Source organism: Oncorhynchus clarkii, chromosome 22 (assembly GCF_045791955.1).
Source record: "Oncorhynchus clarkii lewisi isolate Uvic-CL-2024 chromosome 22, UVic_Ocla_1.0, whole genome shotgun sequence".
Taxonomy (NCBI): Eukaryota; Metazoa; Chordata; class Actinopteri; order Salmoniformes; family Salmonidae; genus Oncorhynchus; species Oncorhynchus clarkii.
In genome coordinates, this window is record NC_092168.1 from 44,788,077 (window position 1) to 44,803,777 (window position 15,701).

At 43.7% G+C, this 15,701-nt stretch overlaps 1 protein-coding gene across 1 annotated transcript in view; it reads right to left on the minus strand.

Moving 5' to 3' along the window:
- Window positions 1-11,738: 11,738 nt before the first annotated feature.
- The window catches only part of LOC139380966 (alkyldihydroxyacetonephosphate synthase, peroxisomal-like), a 37,646-nt gene continuing 33,683 nt past the window's right edge, over window positions 11,739-15,701 (minus strand). Inside the window, exon 20 of the mRNA XM_071124168.1 lies at window positions 11,739-13,975. Coding sequence (XP_070980269.1) covers window positions 13,854-13,975 — 122 coding nt within the window. The 3' untranslated portion in view covers window positions 11,739-13,853. The remainder of the gene's footprint in view (window positions 13,976-15,701) is intronic.

Consider the following 15,701-nt stretch of genomic DNA (forward strand, 5'->3'; position numbering starts at 1 on the left):
TTACATCATTTATGCAGCAGCATACAATAAATTTTTTGGACTCACTTGTTGTGCTCACTTGAACAGGAAGGTGGCGCGGCGGTCCTTCGTGGGCAAATTTTGTCATCAAAGTCTGCCATTCTCTGGATTTATGGTGTTTTCAAGACAACTGGGAACTCAAGAGAGAAAAAAAAGGTAGAATTATAATGACGTCAGTGATCTTCAGGTCGTAGTTCTAGAAAGAGGCCCGAGTTCCGGAATGAAAATTCAAAACGTATTCTCCCAGTCGTAGCTCGTTTGCCCAAGTTCTCAGTTGTTTCGAACTCACTAAAATCAGATTTTGCAGTTCCGAGTTAACAGTTGTTTTAAGCGCGGCATGCAGGTATCACAGTTTTACCCTCCATGAGTAACTCGGATGAAGTTCAAGTTCCTTGGGGAAAGGGAATCATTGGATATGTTGCTGAGCATTGAGAGAAAGTCAATATCCCAGATGCCTATCAGAGAGAGAGGGAGGGGTGGGGGGGGGTGTGAGAGAGAGAGCGAGAGAGCAAGAGCACGCCCACCTTTGAGTGTGTTTGTCTATGTGCTACAGAGGAGATCATAGGACACATCAACACATCACACAGGGATGATGACAAGGTAAATGTAATTTGACTGTTTGACAGGTAACTTTTATACCTGTTATATATCTGCAGTAACACTTATTACACTAGTAACAACACTCAACTATGAAATGACCATCAAACAACTCAAAATGTTCTGTTTTGAACAGGGTTGCTGGAGAATGACAATTGCGTGTGCTGAATGTTTCACTGTGCGTCTGTCTGTCTCTCCCCTATCGTCTGTCACACATTCTAGCTTTCAATTGTCCGCTGATTCTGAGAGTCCACACGTATAACCGTTCGGACAGATATAGACTTCTGTTCTGTTTCCATGTGTAAACAGGCATGCCTCCATCTCCCCTGGATCATCTTTACATCCCTTTTTACATGACCCCAGAAACAACGAAGCCACTGAGGCAGAAAACAAAGGGATACGTGGACGGTGTTATTAAGACCACTTATAGAGGCCATAGATGGTTTCTCATCTGCGAATCACTTGAAATGAATAGAAATAAATACATTAAAAGCCATCTAGGCTATTGTTAACGAGGATACTCTCATTCCATTGGTAAAGGCTAAATAACAGGTGAGGCCAATATAGACCTTTTATGATGTTTTAACAAAATACTGAACTGTGTATTTCAAGCGGAGAGAAGAGTTTTGTAGTTCAAGCCGATGTTCACATTATTTAGGTAGCGTTATCATTTTCCCGCATTAAAGCAGAAGTGGGAAATTTTTTCAGTGATGCAGTCGACAGCTGGGGTGTTTGCAAGGCTTGCAGAGGTGCCTGGGGGGAGCAGTGGTAACTTCCTTATGGCTGTCTGTCAAGGTTGTTTAGAAGTGGAGACAGATTTTGTTGTGTATTTTATAATTACCTGAGCATTAATGTCTCTGAGCAAAAATACTAGTTATTTTTGACCATAATTGATCTTTCTAACTGGGACTTGACCTGTCATGTTTTTATTAAAATGTAGAAAAAACAGGCTTTCATTATCTCGGACCATAAGACAAATAGATGGATGTTGTTTATGAACAGAAGGCTCCCAGTTTGCAGTATTTAGTGACTGTCACGCTGCAGTAATCCCAAATACCAATGACAGATGGCAACTTTTGCTCATTCAGTGTAGAATTTCCATCCACAGAGGCGCTTCCAACCACACTGTCTTCTAGTAATAGATTACATTTAAAAACATTTTCACTACTTACCACCTCATTAATAGCTACTTATTAGCCAAAGTGAATTATCACTGGGTTGTACTGTAGTTAGCTGTTTGTGGATACACACAACGGTTAGAGAGTATGGCTGGTGTGTCTTCATATACTGAATTGGCTCAAACTGTAAGCAGATGATCTGAGTTGGCATTTGCACCCAAGACAAAAACGATTCTAATGAGGCATACTCTTCTGGTAGGCGAGGGCTGGCGCCTCTCATTGATCTTCCGGATGGGACATGCTGGTTCCTAATGAGCAGTTATTTGGCACGGTTAATCATTTAGCTCACTAGCCAGTTCAAACCTTTCCATGGCCAGGCAGAGGCAGGCAGCCCTATCCCTTCCATGGCCAGGCAGAGGCAGGCAGCCCTATCCCTTCCATGGCCAGGCAGAGGCAGGCAGCCCTATCCCTTCCATGGCCAGGCAGAGGCAGGCAGCCCTAACCCTTCCATGGCCAGGCAGAGGCAGGCAGCCCTAACCCTTCCATGGCCAGGCAGAGGCAGGCAGCCCTATCCCTTCCATGGCCAGGCAGAGGCAGGCAGCCCTAACCCTTCCATGGCCAGGCAGAGGCAGGCAGCCCTATCCCTTCCATGGCCAGGCAGAGGCAGGCAGCCCTATCCCTTCCATGGCCAGGCAGAGGCAGGCAGCCCTAACCCTTCCATGGCCAGACAGAGGCAGGCAGCACTAACCCTTCCATGGCCAGGCAGAGGCAGGCAGCCCTATCCCTTCCATGGCCAGGCAGAGGCAGGCAGCCCTAACCCTTCCATGGCCAGGCAGGCAGCCCTAACCCTTCCATGGCCAGGCAGAGGCAGGCAGCCCTATCCCTTCCATGGCCAGGCAGAGGCAGGCAGCCCTAACCCTTCCATGGCCAGGCAGGCAGCCCTAACCCTTCCATGGCCAGGCAGGCAGCCCTAACCCTTCCATGGCCAGGCAGAGGCAGGCAGCTCTATCCCTTCCATGGCCAGGCAGAGGCAGGCAGCCATAACCCTTCCATGGCCAGGCAGAGGCAGGCAGCCCTATCCCTTCCATGGCCAGGCAGAGGCAGGCAGCCCTAACCCTTCCATGGCCAGGCAGAGGCAGGCAGCACTAACCCTTCCATGGCCAGGCAGAGGCAGGCAGCCCTAACCCTTCCATGGCCAGGCAGAGGCAGGCAGCACTAACCCTTCCATGGCCAGGCAGAGGCAGGCAGCCCTAACCCTTCCATGGCCAGGCAGAGGCAGGCATCCCTAACCCTTCCATGGCCAGGCAGAGGCAGGCAGCCCTAACCCTTCCATGGCCAGGCAGAGGCAGGCAGCACTAACCCTTCCATGGCCAGGCAGAGGCAGGCAGCCCTAACCCTTCCATGGCCAGGCAGAGGCAGCCCTGTGATGTAGGCTGTCTTGTTTTTAAATGTATCTCTTAGCCGTGCTAGCTCCAGAAATAAACAACTGCATGGCGCTAAACACAGAGGAATCTTTGAAAATAAACATGAAACCCAACTTGAAAGATTTTTAGTAGATTTTGTCATTCAGATGCGTTATTGTACGTAGAATGCACATTCCTTATGAAAGGTTTAGTGTTGTCCCACTGTGTATAATGGATGGAGTGACTAACACACTTTTCATATGTTTTCAGAACGTTTCAAATTGCATTAGGATCACACTAATTCAGAGATGGTTGCAGCTGAATTCGTAATGAAATTCAATGTTGGCATTTGAGGACGACGGAAGCTACATGCTACGATGCAGTCGTAGTTTTATCGAAAGACCATTTAGAATCACATTTATCAAGTGAACACTTCATTATCCGTTGGTATAACGACTTACAGATTCTACATCTGTTGTTGTAAATAAGTGCTGCTCACCATCATTATTGCTATAGCTCATCATATTGGCTTTGTTCTTAAATGCCACAGGATTATACTACTTTTGGGAGATTGGATAATGGCATCATTTTATTTTCTCATTTTTATTAGACAAGTACACACATTGAATTTCTCATATGCAAATAACTTCACCTTATAATGCAGTCTCTGGCGTTATTATTTAGTTTTGCATAATATACTGTAATACTACCGATGATATACTGTAATATACTGTAATACTACTGATAATATACTGTAATACTACTGATAATATACTGTAATACTACCAATAATATACTGTAATACTACTGATAATATACTGTAATACTACTGATAATATACTGTAATACTACTGATAATATACTGTAATACTACCAATAATATACTGTAATACTACTGATAATATACTGTAATACTACTGATAATATACTGTAATACTACCGATAATGTACTGTAATACTACTGATAATATACTGTAATACTACTGATAATATACTGTAATACAACTGATAATATACTCTAATACTTCTGATAACCATAACATTTTATTGTGCAAAATAAGCTCATTGAACACTGCTAGTTTACACCCCTTTTTTAACAGTGAAATACTGTAAGTGAAGTGTATGTCTACAAGTTTCTTAATACCTGGAAAAAAACCTGGAAATATACCTGTTCATATACCTGTTCATATACCTGTTAATATACCTGTCAATATGCCTGTCAATATACCTGTTAATATACCTGTCAATATACCTGTAAATATACCTGTCAATATACCTGTAAATATGCCTGTCAATAGACCTGTAAATATACCTGTCAATATACCTGTAAATATGCCTGTCAATAGACCTGTAAATATACCTGTCAATATACCTATACCTGACAGCCTGTCAATATACCTGTAAATATGCCTGTCAATATACCTGTAAATATACCTGGAAATGAACCTGGAAATGAACCTGGAAATATACATGTCAGGTGATTGAGCTGAAACTTTTGCCATTCTCAAGATTTTCTCCAGTTCTGACTGCTACAGTTGATAGTTCTGACTGCTACAGTTGATAGTTCTGACTGCTACAGTTGATAGTTCACCAGGGGTTCACTCGTGATAACTGATAACACTCATTCTGTCTATGTACCACAGTGGAGAGCTGCTAGATTGTGGTGGTCTGGCTGCATGTCTGTGCTGTCACCATACACCACCTCCTCCTCCCCTGTCACCATACACCACCTCCTCTTCCCCTGTCACTATACACCACCTTCTCCTCCCCTGTCACCATACACCACCTCCTCCACTCCTGTCACCATACACCTCCTCTTCCTCCTCCCCTGTCACCATACACCACCGCCTCCTCCTGTCACCATACACCTCCTCCTCCTCCCCCGTCACCATACACCACCTCCTCCTCCCCTGTCACCATACACCTCCTCCTCCTCCCCTGTCACCATACACCACCTCCTCTCACCATACACCACCTCCTCCTCCCCTGTCACCATACACCACCTCCTCTCACCATACACCACCTCCTCTCACCATACACCACCTCCTCCTCCCCTGTCACCATACACCACCTCCTCTCACCATACACCACCTCCTCCTCCCCTGTCACCATACACCACCTCCTCCTCCCCTGTCACCATACACCTCCTCCTCCCCTGTCACCATACACCACCTCCTCCTCCCCTGTCACCATACACCACCACCTCCTCCTCTGTCATCATACACCACCACCTCCTCCTCTGTCATCATACACCACCACCTCCTCCCCTGTCACCATACACCACCACCTCCTCCCCTGTCACCATACACCACCTCCTCCTCCCCTCTCACCATACACCACCTCCTCCTCCGTCACCATCCACCACCTCCTCCTCCCCTGTCACCATACAACACCTCCTCCTCCCCTGTCACCATACAACACCTCCTCCTCCCCTGTCACCATACACCACCTCCTCCTCCCCTGTCACCATACACCACCTCCCCCTCCCCTGTCACCATACACCTCCTCCTCCTCCCTGTCACCATACACCACCTCCTCTCACCATACACCACCTACTCCTCCCCTGTCACCATACACCACCTCCTCTCACCATACACCACCTCCTCCTCCCCTGTCACCATACACCACCTCCTCCTCCCCTGTCACCATACACCTCCTCCTCCCCTGTCACCATACACCACCTCCTCCTCTCCTGTCACCATACACCACCTCCTCCTCCCCTGTCACCATACACCTCCTCCTCCCCTGTCACCATACACCACCTCCTCCTCCCCTGTCACCATACACCACCTCCCCCTCCCCTGTCACCATACACCTCCTCCTCCTCCCCTGTCACCATACACCACCTCCTCTCACCATACACCACCTACTCCTCCCCTGTCACCATACACCACCTCCTCTCACCATACACCACCTCCTCCTCCCCTGTCACCATACACCACCTCCTCCTCCCCTGTCACCATACACCTCCTCCTCCCCTGTCACCATACACCACCTCCTCCTCTCCTGTCACCATACACCACCTCCTCCTCCCCTGTCACCATACACCACCTCCTCCCCTGTCACCATACACCACCACCTCCTCCCCTGTCACCATTCTCCACCTCCTCCTCCCCTGTCACCATACACCACCTCCTCCTCCCCTGTCACCATACACCACCTCCTCCTCCCCTGTCACCATACACCTCCTCCTCCCCTGTCACCATACACCACCACCTCCTCCTCTGTCACCATACACCACCACCTCCTCCCCTGTCACCATACACCACCTCCTCCTCCCCTCTCACCATACACCACCTCCTCCTCCTCTGTCACCATACACCACCTCCTCCTCCCCTGTCACCATACACCACCTCCTCCTCCCCTGTCACCATACACCACCTCCTCCTCCCCTGTCACTATTGTGAATTGAATTGTTGGACATAATAGACTGTGGGTGCGTTCGTAAATTCACACTGGCCATCTACTCCAATTTCAGAGTGCAGAATAACTGATGAATTACCAAACGCTCAACACCCGTTGAATATGACTGCTGTCAGTAAACGCCACCGGAAAAAATGTAGTTACGTTACGTTGTTACCAGCAGCACAGTTACAGTCCCCAAACGCTCTAGATATCATGAAAACAGCCTAACCAGCTCTGCTAGGATAAGGGGGACACCTAGTCAGTTGTACAACTGAATGCATTCAACTGAAATGTGTCTTCCCCATTTAACCCAACCCCTCTGAATCAGAGAGGTGCATGGGGTATGCTTTAATCGACATCATCAGCGCCCAGGGAAAATTGGGGTTAACTGCCTCGTTCAGGGGCAGATTTTTTTAACCTTTTTAGCTCAGGGATTCGCCCCTGTAAATGGTCAGAGTGAGGTGTTCTCTGACTTGTGTTTGGAAGTAGCTGGAAAGCTAGCCAACTTTAGCCAGTTAGCTTGGGTGATTGACTGCCGTTGTGTGGTCAGAACGCTCGGATCAACCCTACTCCTCGGCCAGAGCGGCCAGAGCGTCCAGTGTGCGATCTGAACACATCGAGAGTGAAACACTCTGAATTTACGAACTGACAAGGCTCTGGATTTACGAACGCTGGGAGCGCGCTCTGAGCACACTCTGGCCCTCCAGAGTGAATTTACGAACACACCCTTTAAAAACACCAGGAAATCAGCTCCGTTATTTTCATTTAGTCTGTGGCCACACCACCTAAGCCCCATTTTGATCCAGAAAAAACCCTGCATATAAATTAATAGTGAGTCTAATTCAAGGGGAAAAGAGAGAGCTCAAGGATTGAGTCCACCAGCCAGCAGGAACCATTAATTAAAACACAACTTTTTTCTCTCTCTCTCTCTCGTATCTCTTCTCCTTCTGTCTAACCATGTCTCTCTCTCTCTCTCTCCCTCTGTCTTTGACTCTCTCGCTCTCCCTCTGTCTTTGTCTCTCTCGCTCTGTCTCTTTCTTTGTCTCTGTCTCTCGCTCTGTCTCTCTCTCTGTCTCTCTCTCTCTAAGATAGATTGAGTGAACCCCTCCATGCCATGATGGTATTTAATGGGAACCAATGAACCGAGGATCTGGTCTTGCAGTAATACCTAGCAATACAAAAACAATACTCACAAATCTTAAAAGTAAAATAATTAACACAAGACATATATCTATTCTAGGACATTCCTTGGTGTGCGTTGTATGATGTGTAACTATTTGCCATTTTAAAGTGTTTTTCATGGTTGCAAAGTCAAGGGACATGTCATGGATCACTGTCTAACACAGCCTGGGTACCAGCCTGTTTGTGCTATCAGATCTGGTACCAGCCTGTTTGTGCTATCAGATCTGGTACCAGGCTGTTTGTGCTATCAGATCTGGTACCAGGCTGTTTGTGCTATCAGATCTTGTACCAGGCTGTTTGTGCTATCAGATCTGTTACCAGCCTGTTTGTGCTATCAGATCTGGTACCAGGCTGTTTGTGCTATCAGATCTGGTACCAGGCTGTTTGTGCTATCAGATCTTGGACCAGGCAGTCTACCTCATGACATTTGTCAGTGCGATTCAAGAACGCCTCATGAAGTAGACTGCCCGGTACAAGATCTGTTTATGCTCTTGCCAACTCCAATGACAAACAGGTTTGGCATGACAATGACTGAGTTGGCAAGATAGCACAAACAGGCTGGTACTCAGGCCGTATTAGACAGTGATCCATGACAAGTTTTGTGACCCTCTTCCCTGTGTGATTCCTCAGGGACACAACATCTTCTCCAAGTTGTCATCCAGAGAATATAGTTTCCTTATGCAGCTGTTGAAACAGTCCATCCTGGCCACAGACCTCATGCTCTACTTTTTGTATGTACTTTATTGTAAACACCAGATGGGATTTGATATAGACATATTTGAGGATATAGTCTCATACAACTCACTTCAAAAGCCTAGTGCAATCGTTTTAGTTGTTTTGCCCATATATATGATAACTGGCTTCATCTTTTTGACATACAAACTTGATGTACAAGTAAAGAATCTGTATTCTCATCACAGCTCTTGGTGAGCTAACAAATATTGTAGTCTGTACTGCCCCCTTGTGGATTTTTATATCACTTACGCCCCATTGAACAAAATGGACTAGAATCTATGCAGTCTCTCTTTTAGGAACAGGAACATGTTTTTTTGGCGCGCGAGTCGACTGGAATGTGAAAGGCCACAGAGACGTGTATAGCCAGACAACTGGATGTTTTAGCTGAGATCATGACTGTCTGCCTGAACTCTCCCAGGTCCATGCTGATGACAGCGTGTAAAATATGGGAAATATCACACAAGGTAAGACGGATATGTTTTTTTAAATTTCTTTTTGACCCGGACAAGTTTATATTAGGCTATTGTGAATACTCTCAGGCCTGTCATTTCACTGTATTCGTGTAAAAAAAAATCTTTATTCTGTCTTGCTAATAATAGTTATTCTGATGTCCGTCTGCTAGGTGGCAGAGCTGGTCACCAGTGAGTTCTTTAAGCAGGGCGACAGCGTAATTCAGCTTCACCAGGAATTTAGTTTAAGAAATATGTTTAAAAATAAATAGATTAAGAAAAACAAGTGTTTTTATTTGACTTTCTTTCATTTTAATTGTATTTTTATTTTTTCAAATGTACTATTATATTTTTTAACTTTTTATTTGTATTTTTTTAAGCCTGTCTGTGAATATGGAATATGTTTTTTGGGTTGATTGAAAAACAAGAAAACTTAATAAAACTTTAAATTGAAAAAAAGATAAAAATAAATATGTTTCCCAGATTATTCCCACAAATAAAAACAGAGATGTGAGGGCATAGGGCATATTCCCCTCAGAAATGTCTGGGAACTTGCAGGTGACTTGGTGGAAGAGTGGGGTAACATCTCACAGCAAGAACTGGCAAATCTGGTGCAGTCCATGAGGAGGAGATGCACTGCAGTACTTAATGCAGCTGGTGGCCACACCAGATACTGACTGTTACTTTTGATTTTGACCCCCCCTTTGTTCAGGGACACATTATTCCATTCTGTTAGTCACATGTCTGTGGAACTTGTTCAGTTCATGTCTCAGTTGTTTAATCTTATATTCATAAAAATATTTACACGTAAAATTTGCTTCAAATAAATGCAGTTGACAGTGCGAGGACATTTCTATATTTTGCTGAGTTTGTTACATTATAATTATTTCTATATGTCATGTTACATTAGAACTCTTACTATGTCATGTTACATCAGAACTCTTACTATGTCGTGTTACATTAGAAGTCTTACTATGTCATGTTGCATTAGAACTCGTACTGTCGTGTTACATTAGAAATATTACTGTCATGTTACATTAGAAGTCTTACTATGTCATGTTACATTAGAAGTCTTACTATGTCGTGTTACATCAGAACTCTTACTATGTCATGTTACATTAGAAGTCTTACTATGTCATGTTACATTAGAAGTCTTACTATGTCATGTTACATTAGAAGTCTTACTATGTCATGTTACATTAGAAGTCTTACTATGTCATGTTACATTAGAAGTCTTACTATGTCATGTTACATTAGAAGTCTTACTGTCATGTTGCATTAGAAGTCTTACTATGTCATGTTGCATTAGAAGTCTTACTATGTCATGTTACATTAGAAGTCTTACTGTCATGTTGCATTAGAAGTCTTACTATGTCATGTTACATTAGAAGTCTTACTATGTCATGTTACATCAGAACTCTTACTATGTCATGTTACATTAGAAGTCTTACTATGTCATGTTACATTAGAAGTCTTACTATGTCATGTTACATTAGAAGTCTTACTATGTCATGTTACATTAGAAGTCTTACTATGTCATGTTACATTAGAAGTCTTACTATGTCATGTTACATTAGAAGTCTTACTATGTCATGTTACATTAGAAGTCTTACTATGTCATGTTGCATTAGAAGTCTTACTATGTTGTGTTACATCAGAACTCTTACTATGTCATGTTACATTAGAAGTCTTACTATGTCATGTTACATTAGAAGTCTTACTATGTCATGTTACATTAGAAGTCTTACTATGTTGTGTTACATCAGAACTCTTACTATGTCATGTTGCATTAGAACTCTTACTATGTCATGTTACATTAGAACTCTTACTATGTCATGTTACATTAGAACTCTTACTATGTCATGTTACATTAGAAGTCTTACTATGTCATGTTACATTAGAAGTCTTACTATGTCATGTTACATTAGAAGTCTTACTATGTCATGTTACATTAGAAGTCTTACTATGTCATGTTACATTAGAAGTCTTACTATGTCATGTTACATTAGAAGTCTTACTATGTCATGTTACATTAGAAGTCTTACTATGTCATGTTACATTAGAAGTCTTACTGACCCGGAAGGGTTGTTTAATACGCCACATGATTGAAATAGGGATCAATCACACAGAAATGTGCCTTTACAAAATAGTTCTGATCATTTCACATTTGATGAATGATTTCAACGACGTGCTTGTTATCAGTCTGTTAGATCACCACTGCAATGTAAATGTTATACTACTGTGCATGTTGATTGAACAGAGAATGGTTATATGTTCAACTGCTGATGCCATTTCAGCTGAGGAAAAAAGTGGATCGGGAATGTCCCACGAGTAGTGTAACTAACGGCAGCTCTTTCCTCGCTTGTGCACCTCAGAATACCATGTCATACACTACAAAACGACTCTTCCAGAGCCACAGATTGACGATTCAGAAAAACTAAAAACTTACAATTGTCCCTTTGCTGATGAATTGAAGGGAAACTGTGAACACAGTTGGTTCCCTGTAGAACAGAAAGGACCATGGTGTAGCTGCATTAGCCTAAATAAAAGTTACAAATGGAAGCTATGAATTGTGTGGTAGATTTGTTCATTGGAGTAAAATAAATAAATAAATAATAATAATAATTGCTGTGTGCATTGTGTGGTATGGATCTTTGACTACAGTATTGAAATCAACCAATTGCTATGGATGTAGCAACAAACAACTTGAACCAAGAAATACCTCGTATTTGGAACTTTACGTATATTACCTCACCTGTACGTGACGGACAAGCAGAGACACTTCCTATCAACTGCATTGCTAGTCAACCGTTATCTGAAAAAACTGCTTGTTTCATTTCAATGTATTTATTGCACAAACATCATTGATAAAATGTACTTAAAATGTTAACTTTTTAAGAAAAAAAAATATATACATGCATAACATTCAGATTTCAAGCTCTCATTAAGTTCTCTTTCGGGAACCATCACAGAAAGTAAAATCATGAAACTGATTAGATAAACGCTGCCTCCGGCTCCACCATTTCCTTTGACAACATTTTCATTGAAGGTGGAGAGGTGAGATACTTGGACAGGAAGGTGACAATGCACTGTGGGAAAGCTGCGACGCCGAGAACAAGAGGAACGCAGTAGTGACAGGAAAACGGTAGCAGTACATTTCATGCATCTTACTCTAGCACCGTACAGTACAATCCCATGTCTGAGTTTAGGATTGGGCACAACATCGACACATGCCTCGCAAAGAGGCCAAACTGATAAGCATAATCATCTGTAAATTGTGACGAAGGTACAATTATCTTTCACTCAAATGTATCGTTTCCAACATTACCACAACGCTGGGACGCTCACCAGGGAACAGACAATTCAGTCGGATGTATTTCGTTGTCTAAATACAACCTCTAACTACAAGCAACCGTTTTAAGTAGTGACAAAATATTATAATTGAATTTAAAGAAAGTTTTTCTTTGACATGAACACGTAACATTTAAAGTAACAAATATGAACACATCTTTTGATATTTGTAAATTTGCATATCAGAAAGAAAAACATGTTTCATCAGGATATAGGTTCATGTATTAACGGTATGAATGTCCCATACATTTAACTATACGGCATGTACATACCTACACATCCAGGATGTTTGCATGGTCTATAGAAAAAGTAGTGAAAGGGCTGTGCTGAAAGTCTTTGGTACAAACATGGGTATTGGGATTCAGTCGTCTGTAACACGTTCACACTAAAAGCACGTATGTCTCCGTCCACAAACTGAACTCTGTATGACAGGCAAAAACCATGCAAGGTCAAATCTAAAAAAATTAACTTTTACATTTATTTTTATTTTTATGAAAAAAATAAAAGTTGATACGCATCATATCCTAGTTTCTTCATAAAACAGTTTAACGTTTGGGTTTGAGGGATATTTTAACCCCGAGGTACATTTTCAGAAGAGGCACGACTTCCAACGTAACATAAATCCTCCTAGGTAGGTAAAACAAAACACACATCTCTCGGTAATCATTAATAGTATAAGTAATACAAGGCTTGAGTAGAGGAGCAAAGACCAACTGGAAACAGGAAATCTAGAATGAAGGACACGCACATTATAAGGGAACATACAGGACGCCATAAACAAACCAGTCAAGCTTCCAGTGTGTGTGTGTGTGTGTGTGTTGTAGGAAAGGGTGAAGACAGACATCCTCAGAAAGGCACAGAGCTTTAGAAAAAGCATTCATCTACAACTCCCTGCTAAAGTACTGCCAAAACACAGGTAAAATAAACATATACCCCCCAAAAATCTAGTTAATGAAATTGGCGAGAATTATAGGAAACAATTAAATTGTAGGCAAATATGGGATCACAAAATGTGATCCTGCATCATGTACAATATGAAAAATGCCATTCTTACGGCGTATACACGTGACTGAAATGATCAACAGTACATACACATTTACAGTACTATCGACTTGCCTAGTAAAATAAAGTGTGTACACGGCTTCATTCACCAGATCATCCTGGCCGAGGACATTACTGAGGACCTGATGCAATGAGCGTCTAAATGAATCATAGACCATTATTGTTACAGCATTTATTTTTAATTTTACCTTTATTTTACTAGGCAAGTCAGTTAAGAACAAATTCTTATTTTCAATGACGGCCTAGGAACAGTGGGTTAACTGCCTTGTTCAGGGGCAGAACGACAGATTTGTACCTTGTCAGCTCGGGGATTCAAACTGGCAACCTTTCGGTTTCTAGTCCAACGCTCTAACCACTAGGCTACCCTGCCACCCCAGCATGTTAAGTGCAGTAATGTAATGCAAGGCAAGTCATCCGACTGATGTTGACTGCACAACGAAGTCACCCCGAAGGTGAAAGACATTGATACTGCTCGTCATATTTAGTAACCCATTATTCCAAGAGGTTGTTATAAAAAATGTCATGTAAATAAATTAGAGGAGGTTTCGGTTGCCGAAAATGTTTTCCGGGTCCACATATTCCTTAACGGACTTGAGCATCCCGACGCCCACGTTAGAGATGCTGTCCTTCATCCACTCCTTACGAAGTTTCCCAACTGGAGAGAGGGAAGAAAAAAACAAAACACCAAGGAGGCGAAATCAGCACGCCCGATTGCCCAGGTGGCTGCTGGGAGACAATCAATCTTGTTAGAGTGAGTGAATAAACAGAGGGTGATAAATGCCTTTATTCAGAGAGGAGAAATATTTTGCATGGCATGATTTATGGAGCCCAACAGCCTATCAAACTCATTAGGCTCTGTGTGTTCCCCGGCTGGCTCTGCCTTTCCCTCATGTTCACTAAGCCCATTCTCCTCCCACAGACATCACCATGCTGTGTGGGTGTGTTGTTCTCCTCAGGCTGAATAAAACAGCCCTAAAAGTCAGCTGCCCCCCCCCCCCCCCCTTGGTACCTTGCAGGGTGCCCAGCAAGGTACCAAGACCAGCGCTCTGCTTTACCAGCTGTCCAAACAGACACATTCCAGAGCCCCCAGTCCTGCCAGGACCTATGCAGGGAGTCTGGAGCCTCTGGGAGAGGGACAGGTTGTCACTGGTCCCTGAGAGGGACACCGTCAACACCAAGAACCCAACACTGACCACAGGATGTCTGGAGGCCAGGAGTTTATGACTTACAAATGCTGCATTGAAAATGTTCAATCCACTGTCAGTTATAGAATGGCAATAGACTCCTGCATCTCCCCAAATCGTGAATAAAAGGTCACAGCAACCTCACTCCTTTCGTCAGATAACACACAATTCATTTAGTAAGTAAATAACGAGCAAACACAATGTTGATGAAACAAGATTCAATCTGAAAGCAAAACATTGGATCCTTGAAGAGTAGGAAGCTAGCAGTGTGTTGTTTGCTCAGTGTCTGGGTAAGGGTCAAGCGTAAGGTCACGCAGTTTTTAAGAACAGCACACTATTCTATAAAACAGCCTTGAGAACAGAATGAACTTGAGCAGGAGCCATGAACACATACTTTGGTAGTACACAGAGCATACAGTGCCTTAAGAAACTATTTGTACCCCTTATTCCACATTTTGTTGTGTAACAGCTTGAATTCAAAATTGAGTCCAATCGTCCGTCCGCCCCCCCCCACCCACCCACCCACCTACACATAATACCCTGTCAAGTTGGTTGTTGGTTGGTCATTACTAGACAGCCATTTTCACGTCTTGCCATAGATTTTCAAAGCGATTTAAGTCAAAACTAACTGTCAATCAGGAACATTCACTGTCGTCTTGGTAACCATCTCCAGTGTAGAGTTCACCTTAGCTCTATTCTGTTTCATCCAACAACATAAAACTTGTCAGTCCTTGCCAATGACAAGCATAGCAGTAACTTAATGCAGCCTCCGCCATGCTTGAGAATATGATAGTTTCCAGAGTGGGGCAGTGGTCTATAAGGCACTGCATCGCAGTTGCTAGCTGTGCCACTAGAGATCCTGGTTTGAGTTCAGGCTCTGTCGCAGCCCGGCCGCTACCGGGAGACCCATGGGGCGGCTCACAATTAGCCCAGCGTCGTCCGGGTTAGGGGAGGGTTTGGCCCAGCGTCGTCCGGGTTAGGAGAGGGTTTGGCCCAGCGTCGTCCGGGTTAGGGGAGGTTTTGGCCCAGCGTCGTCCGGGTTAGGGGAGGGTTTGGCCCAGCGTCGTCCGGGTTAGGAGAGGGTTTGGCCCAGCGTCGTCCGGGTTGGCCCAGCGTCGTCCGGGGGAGAGGGTTTGGCCCAGCGTCGTCCGGGTTAGGGGAGGTTTTGGCCCAGCGTCGTCCGGTTTAGGGGAGGGT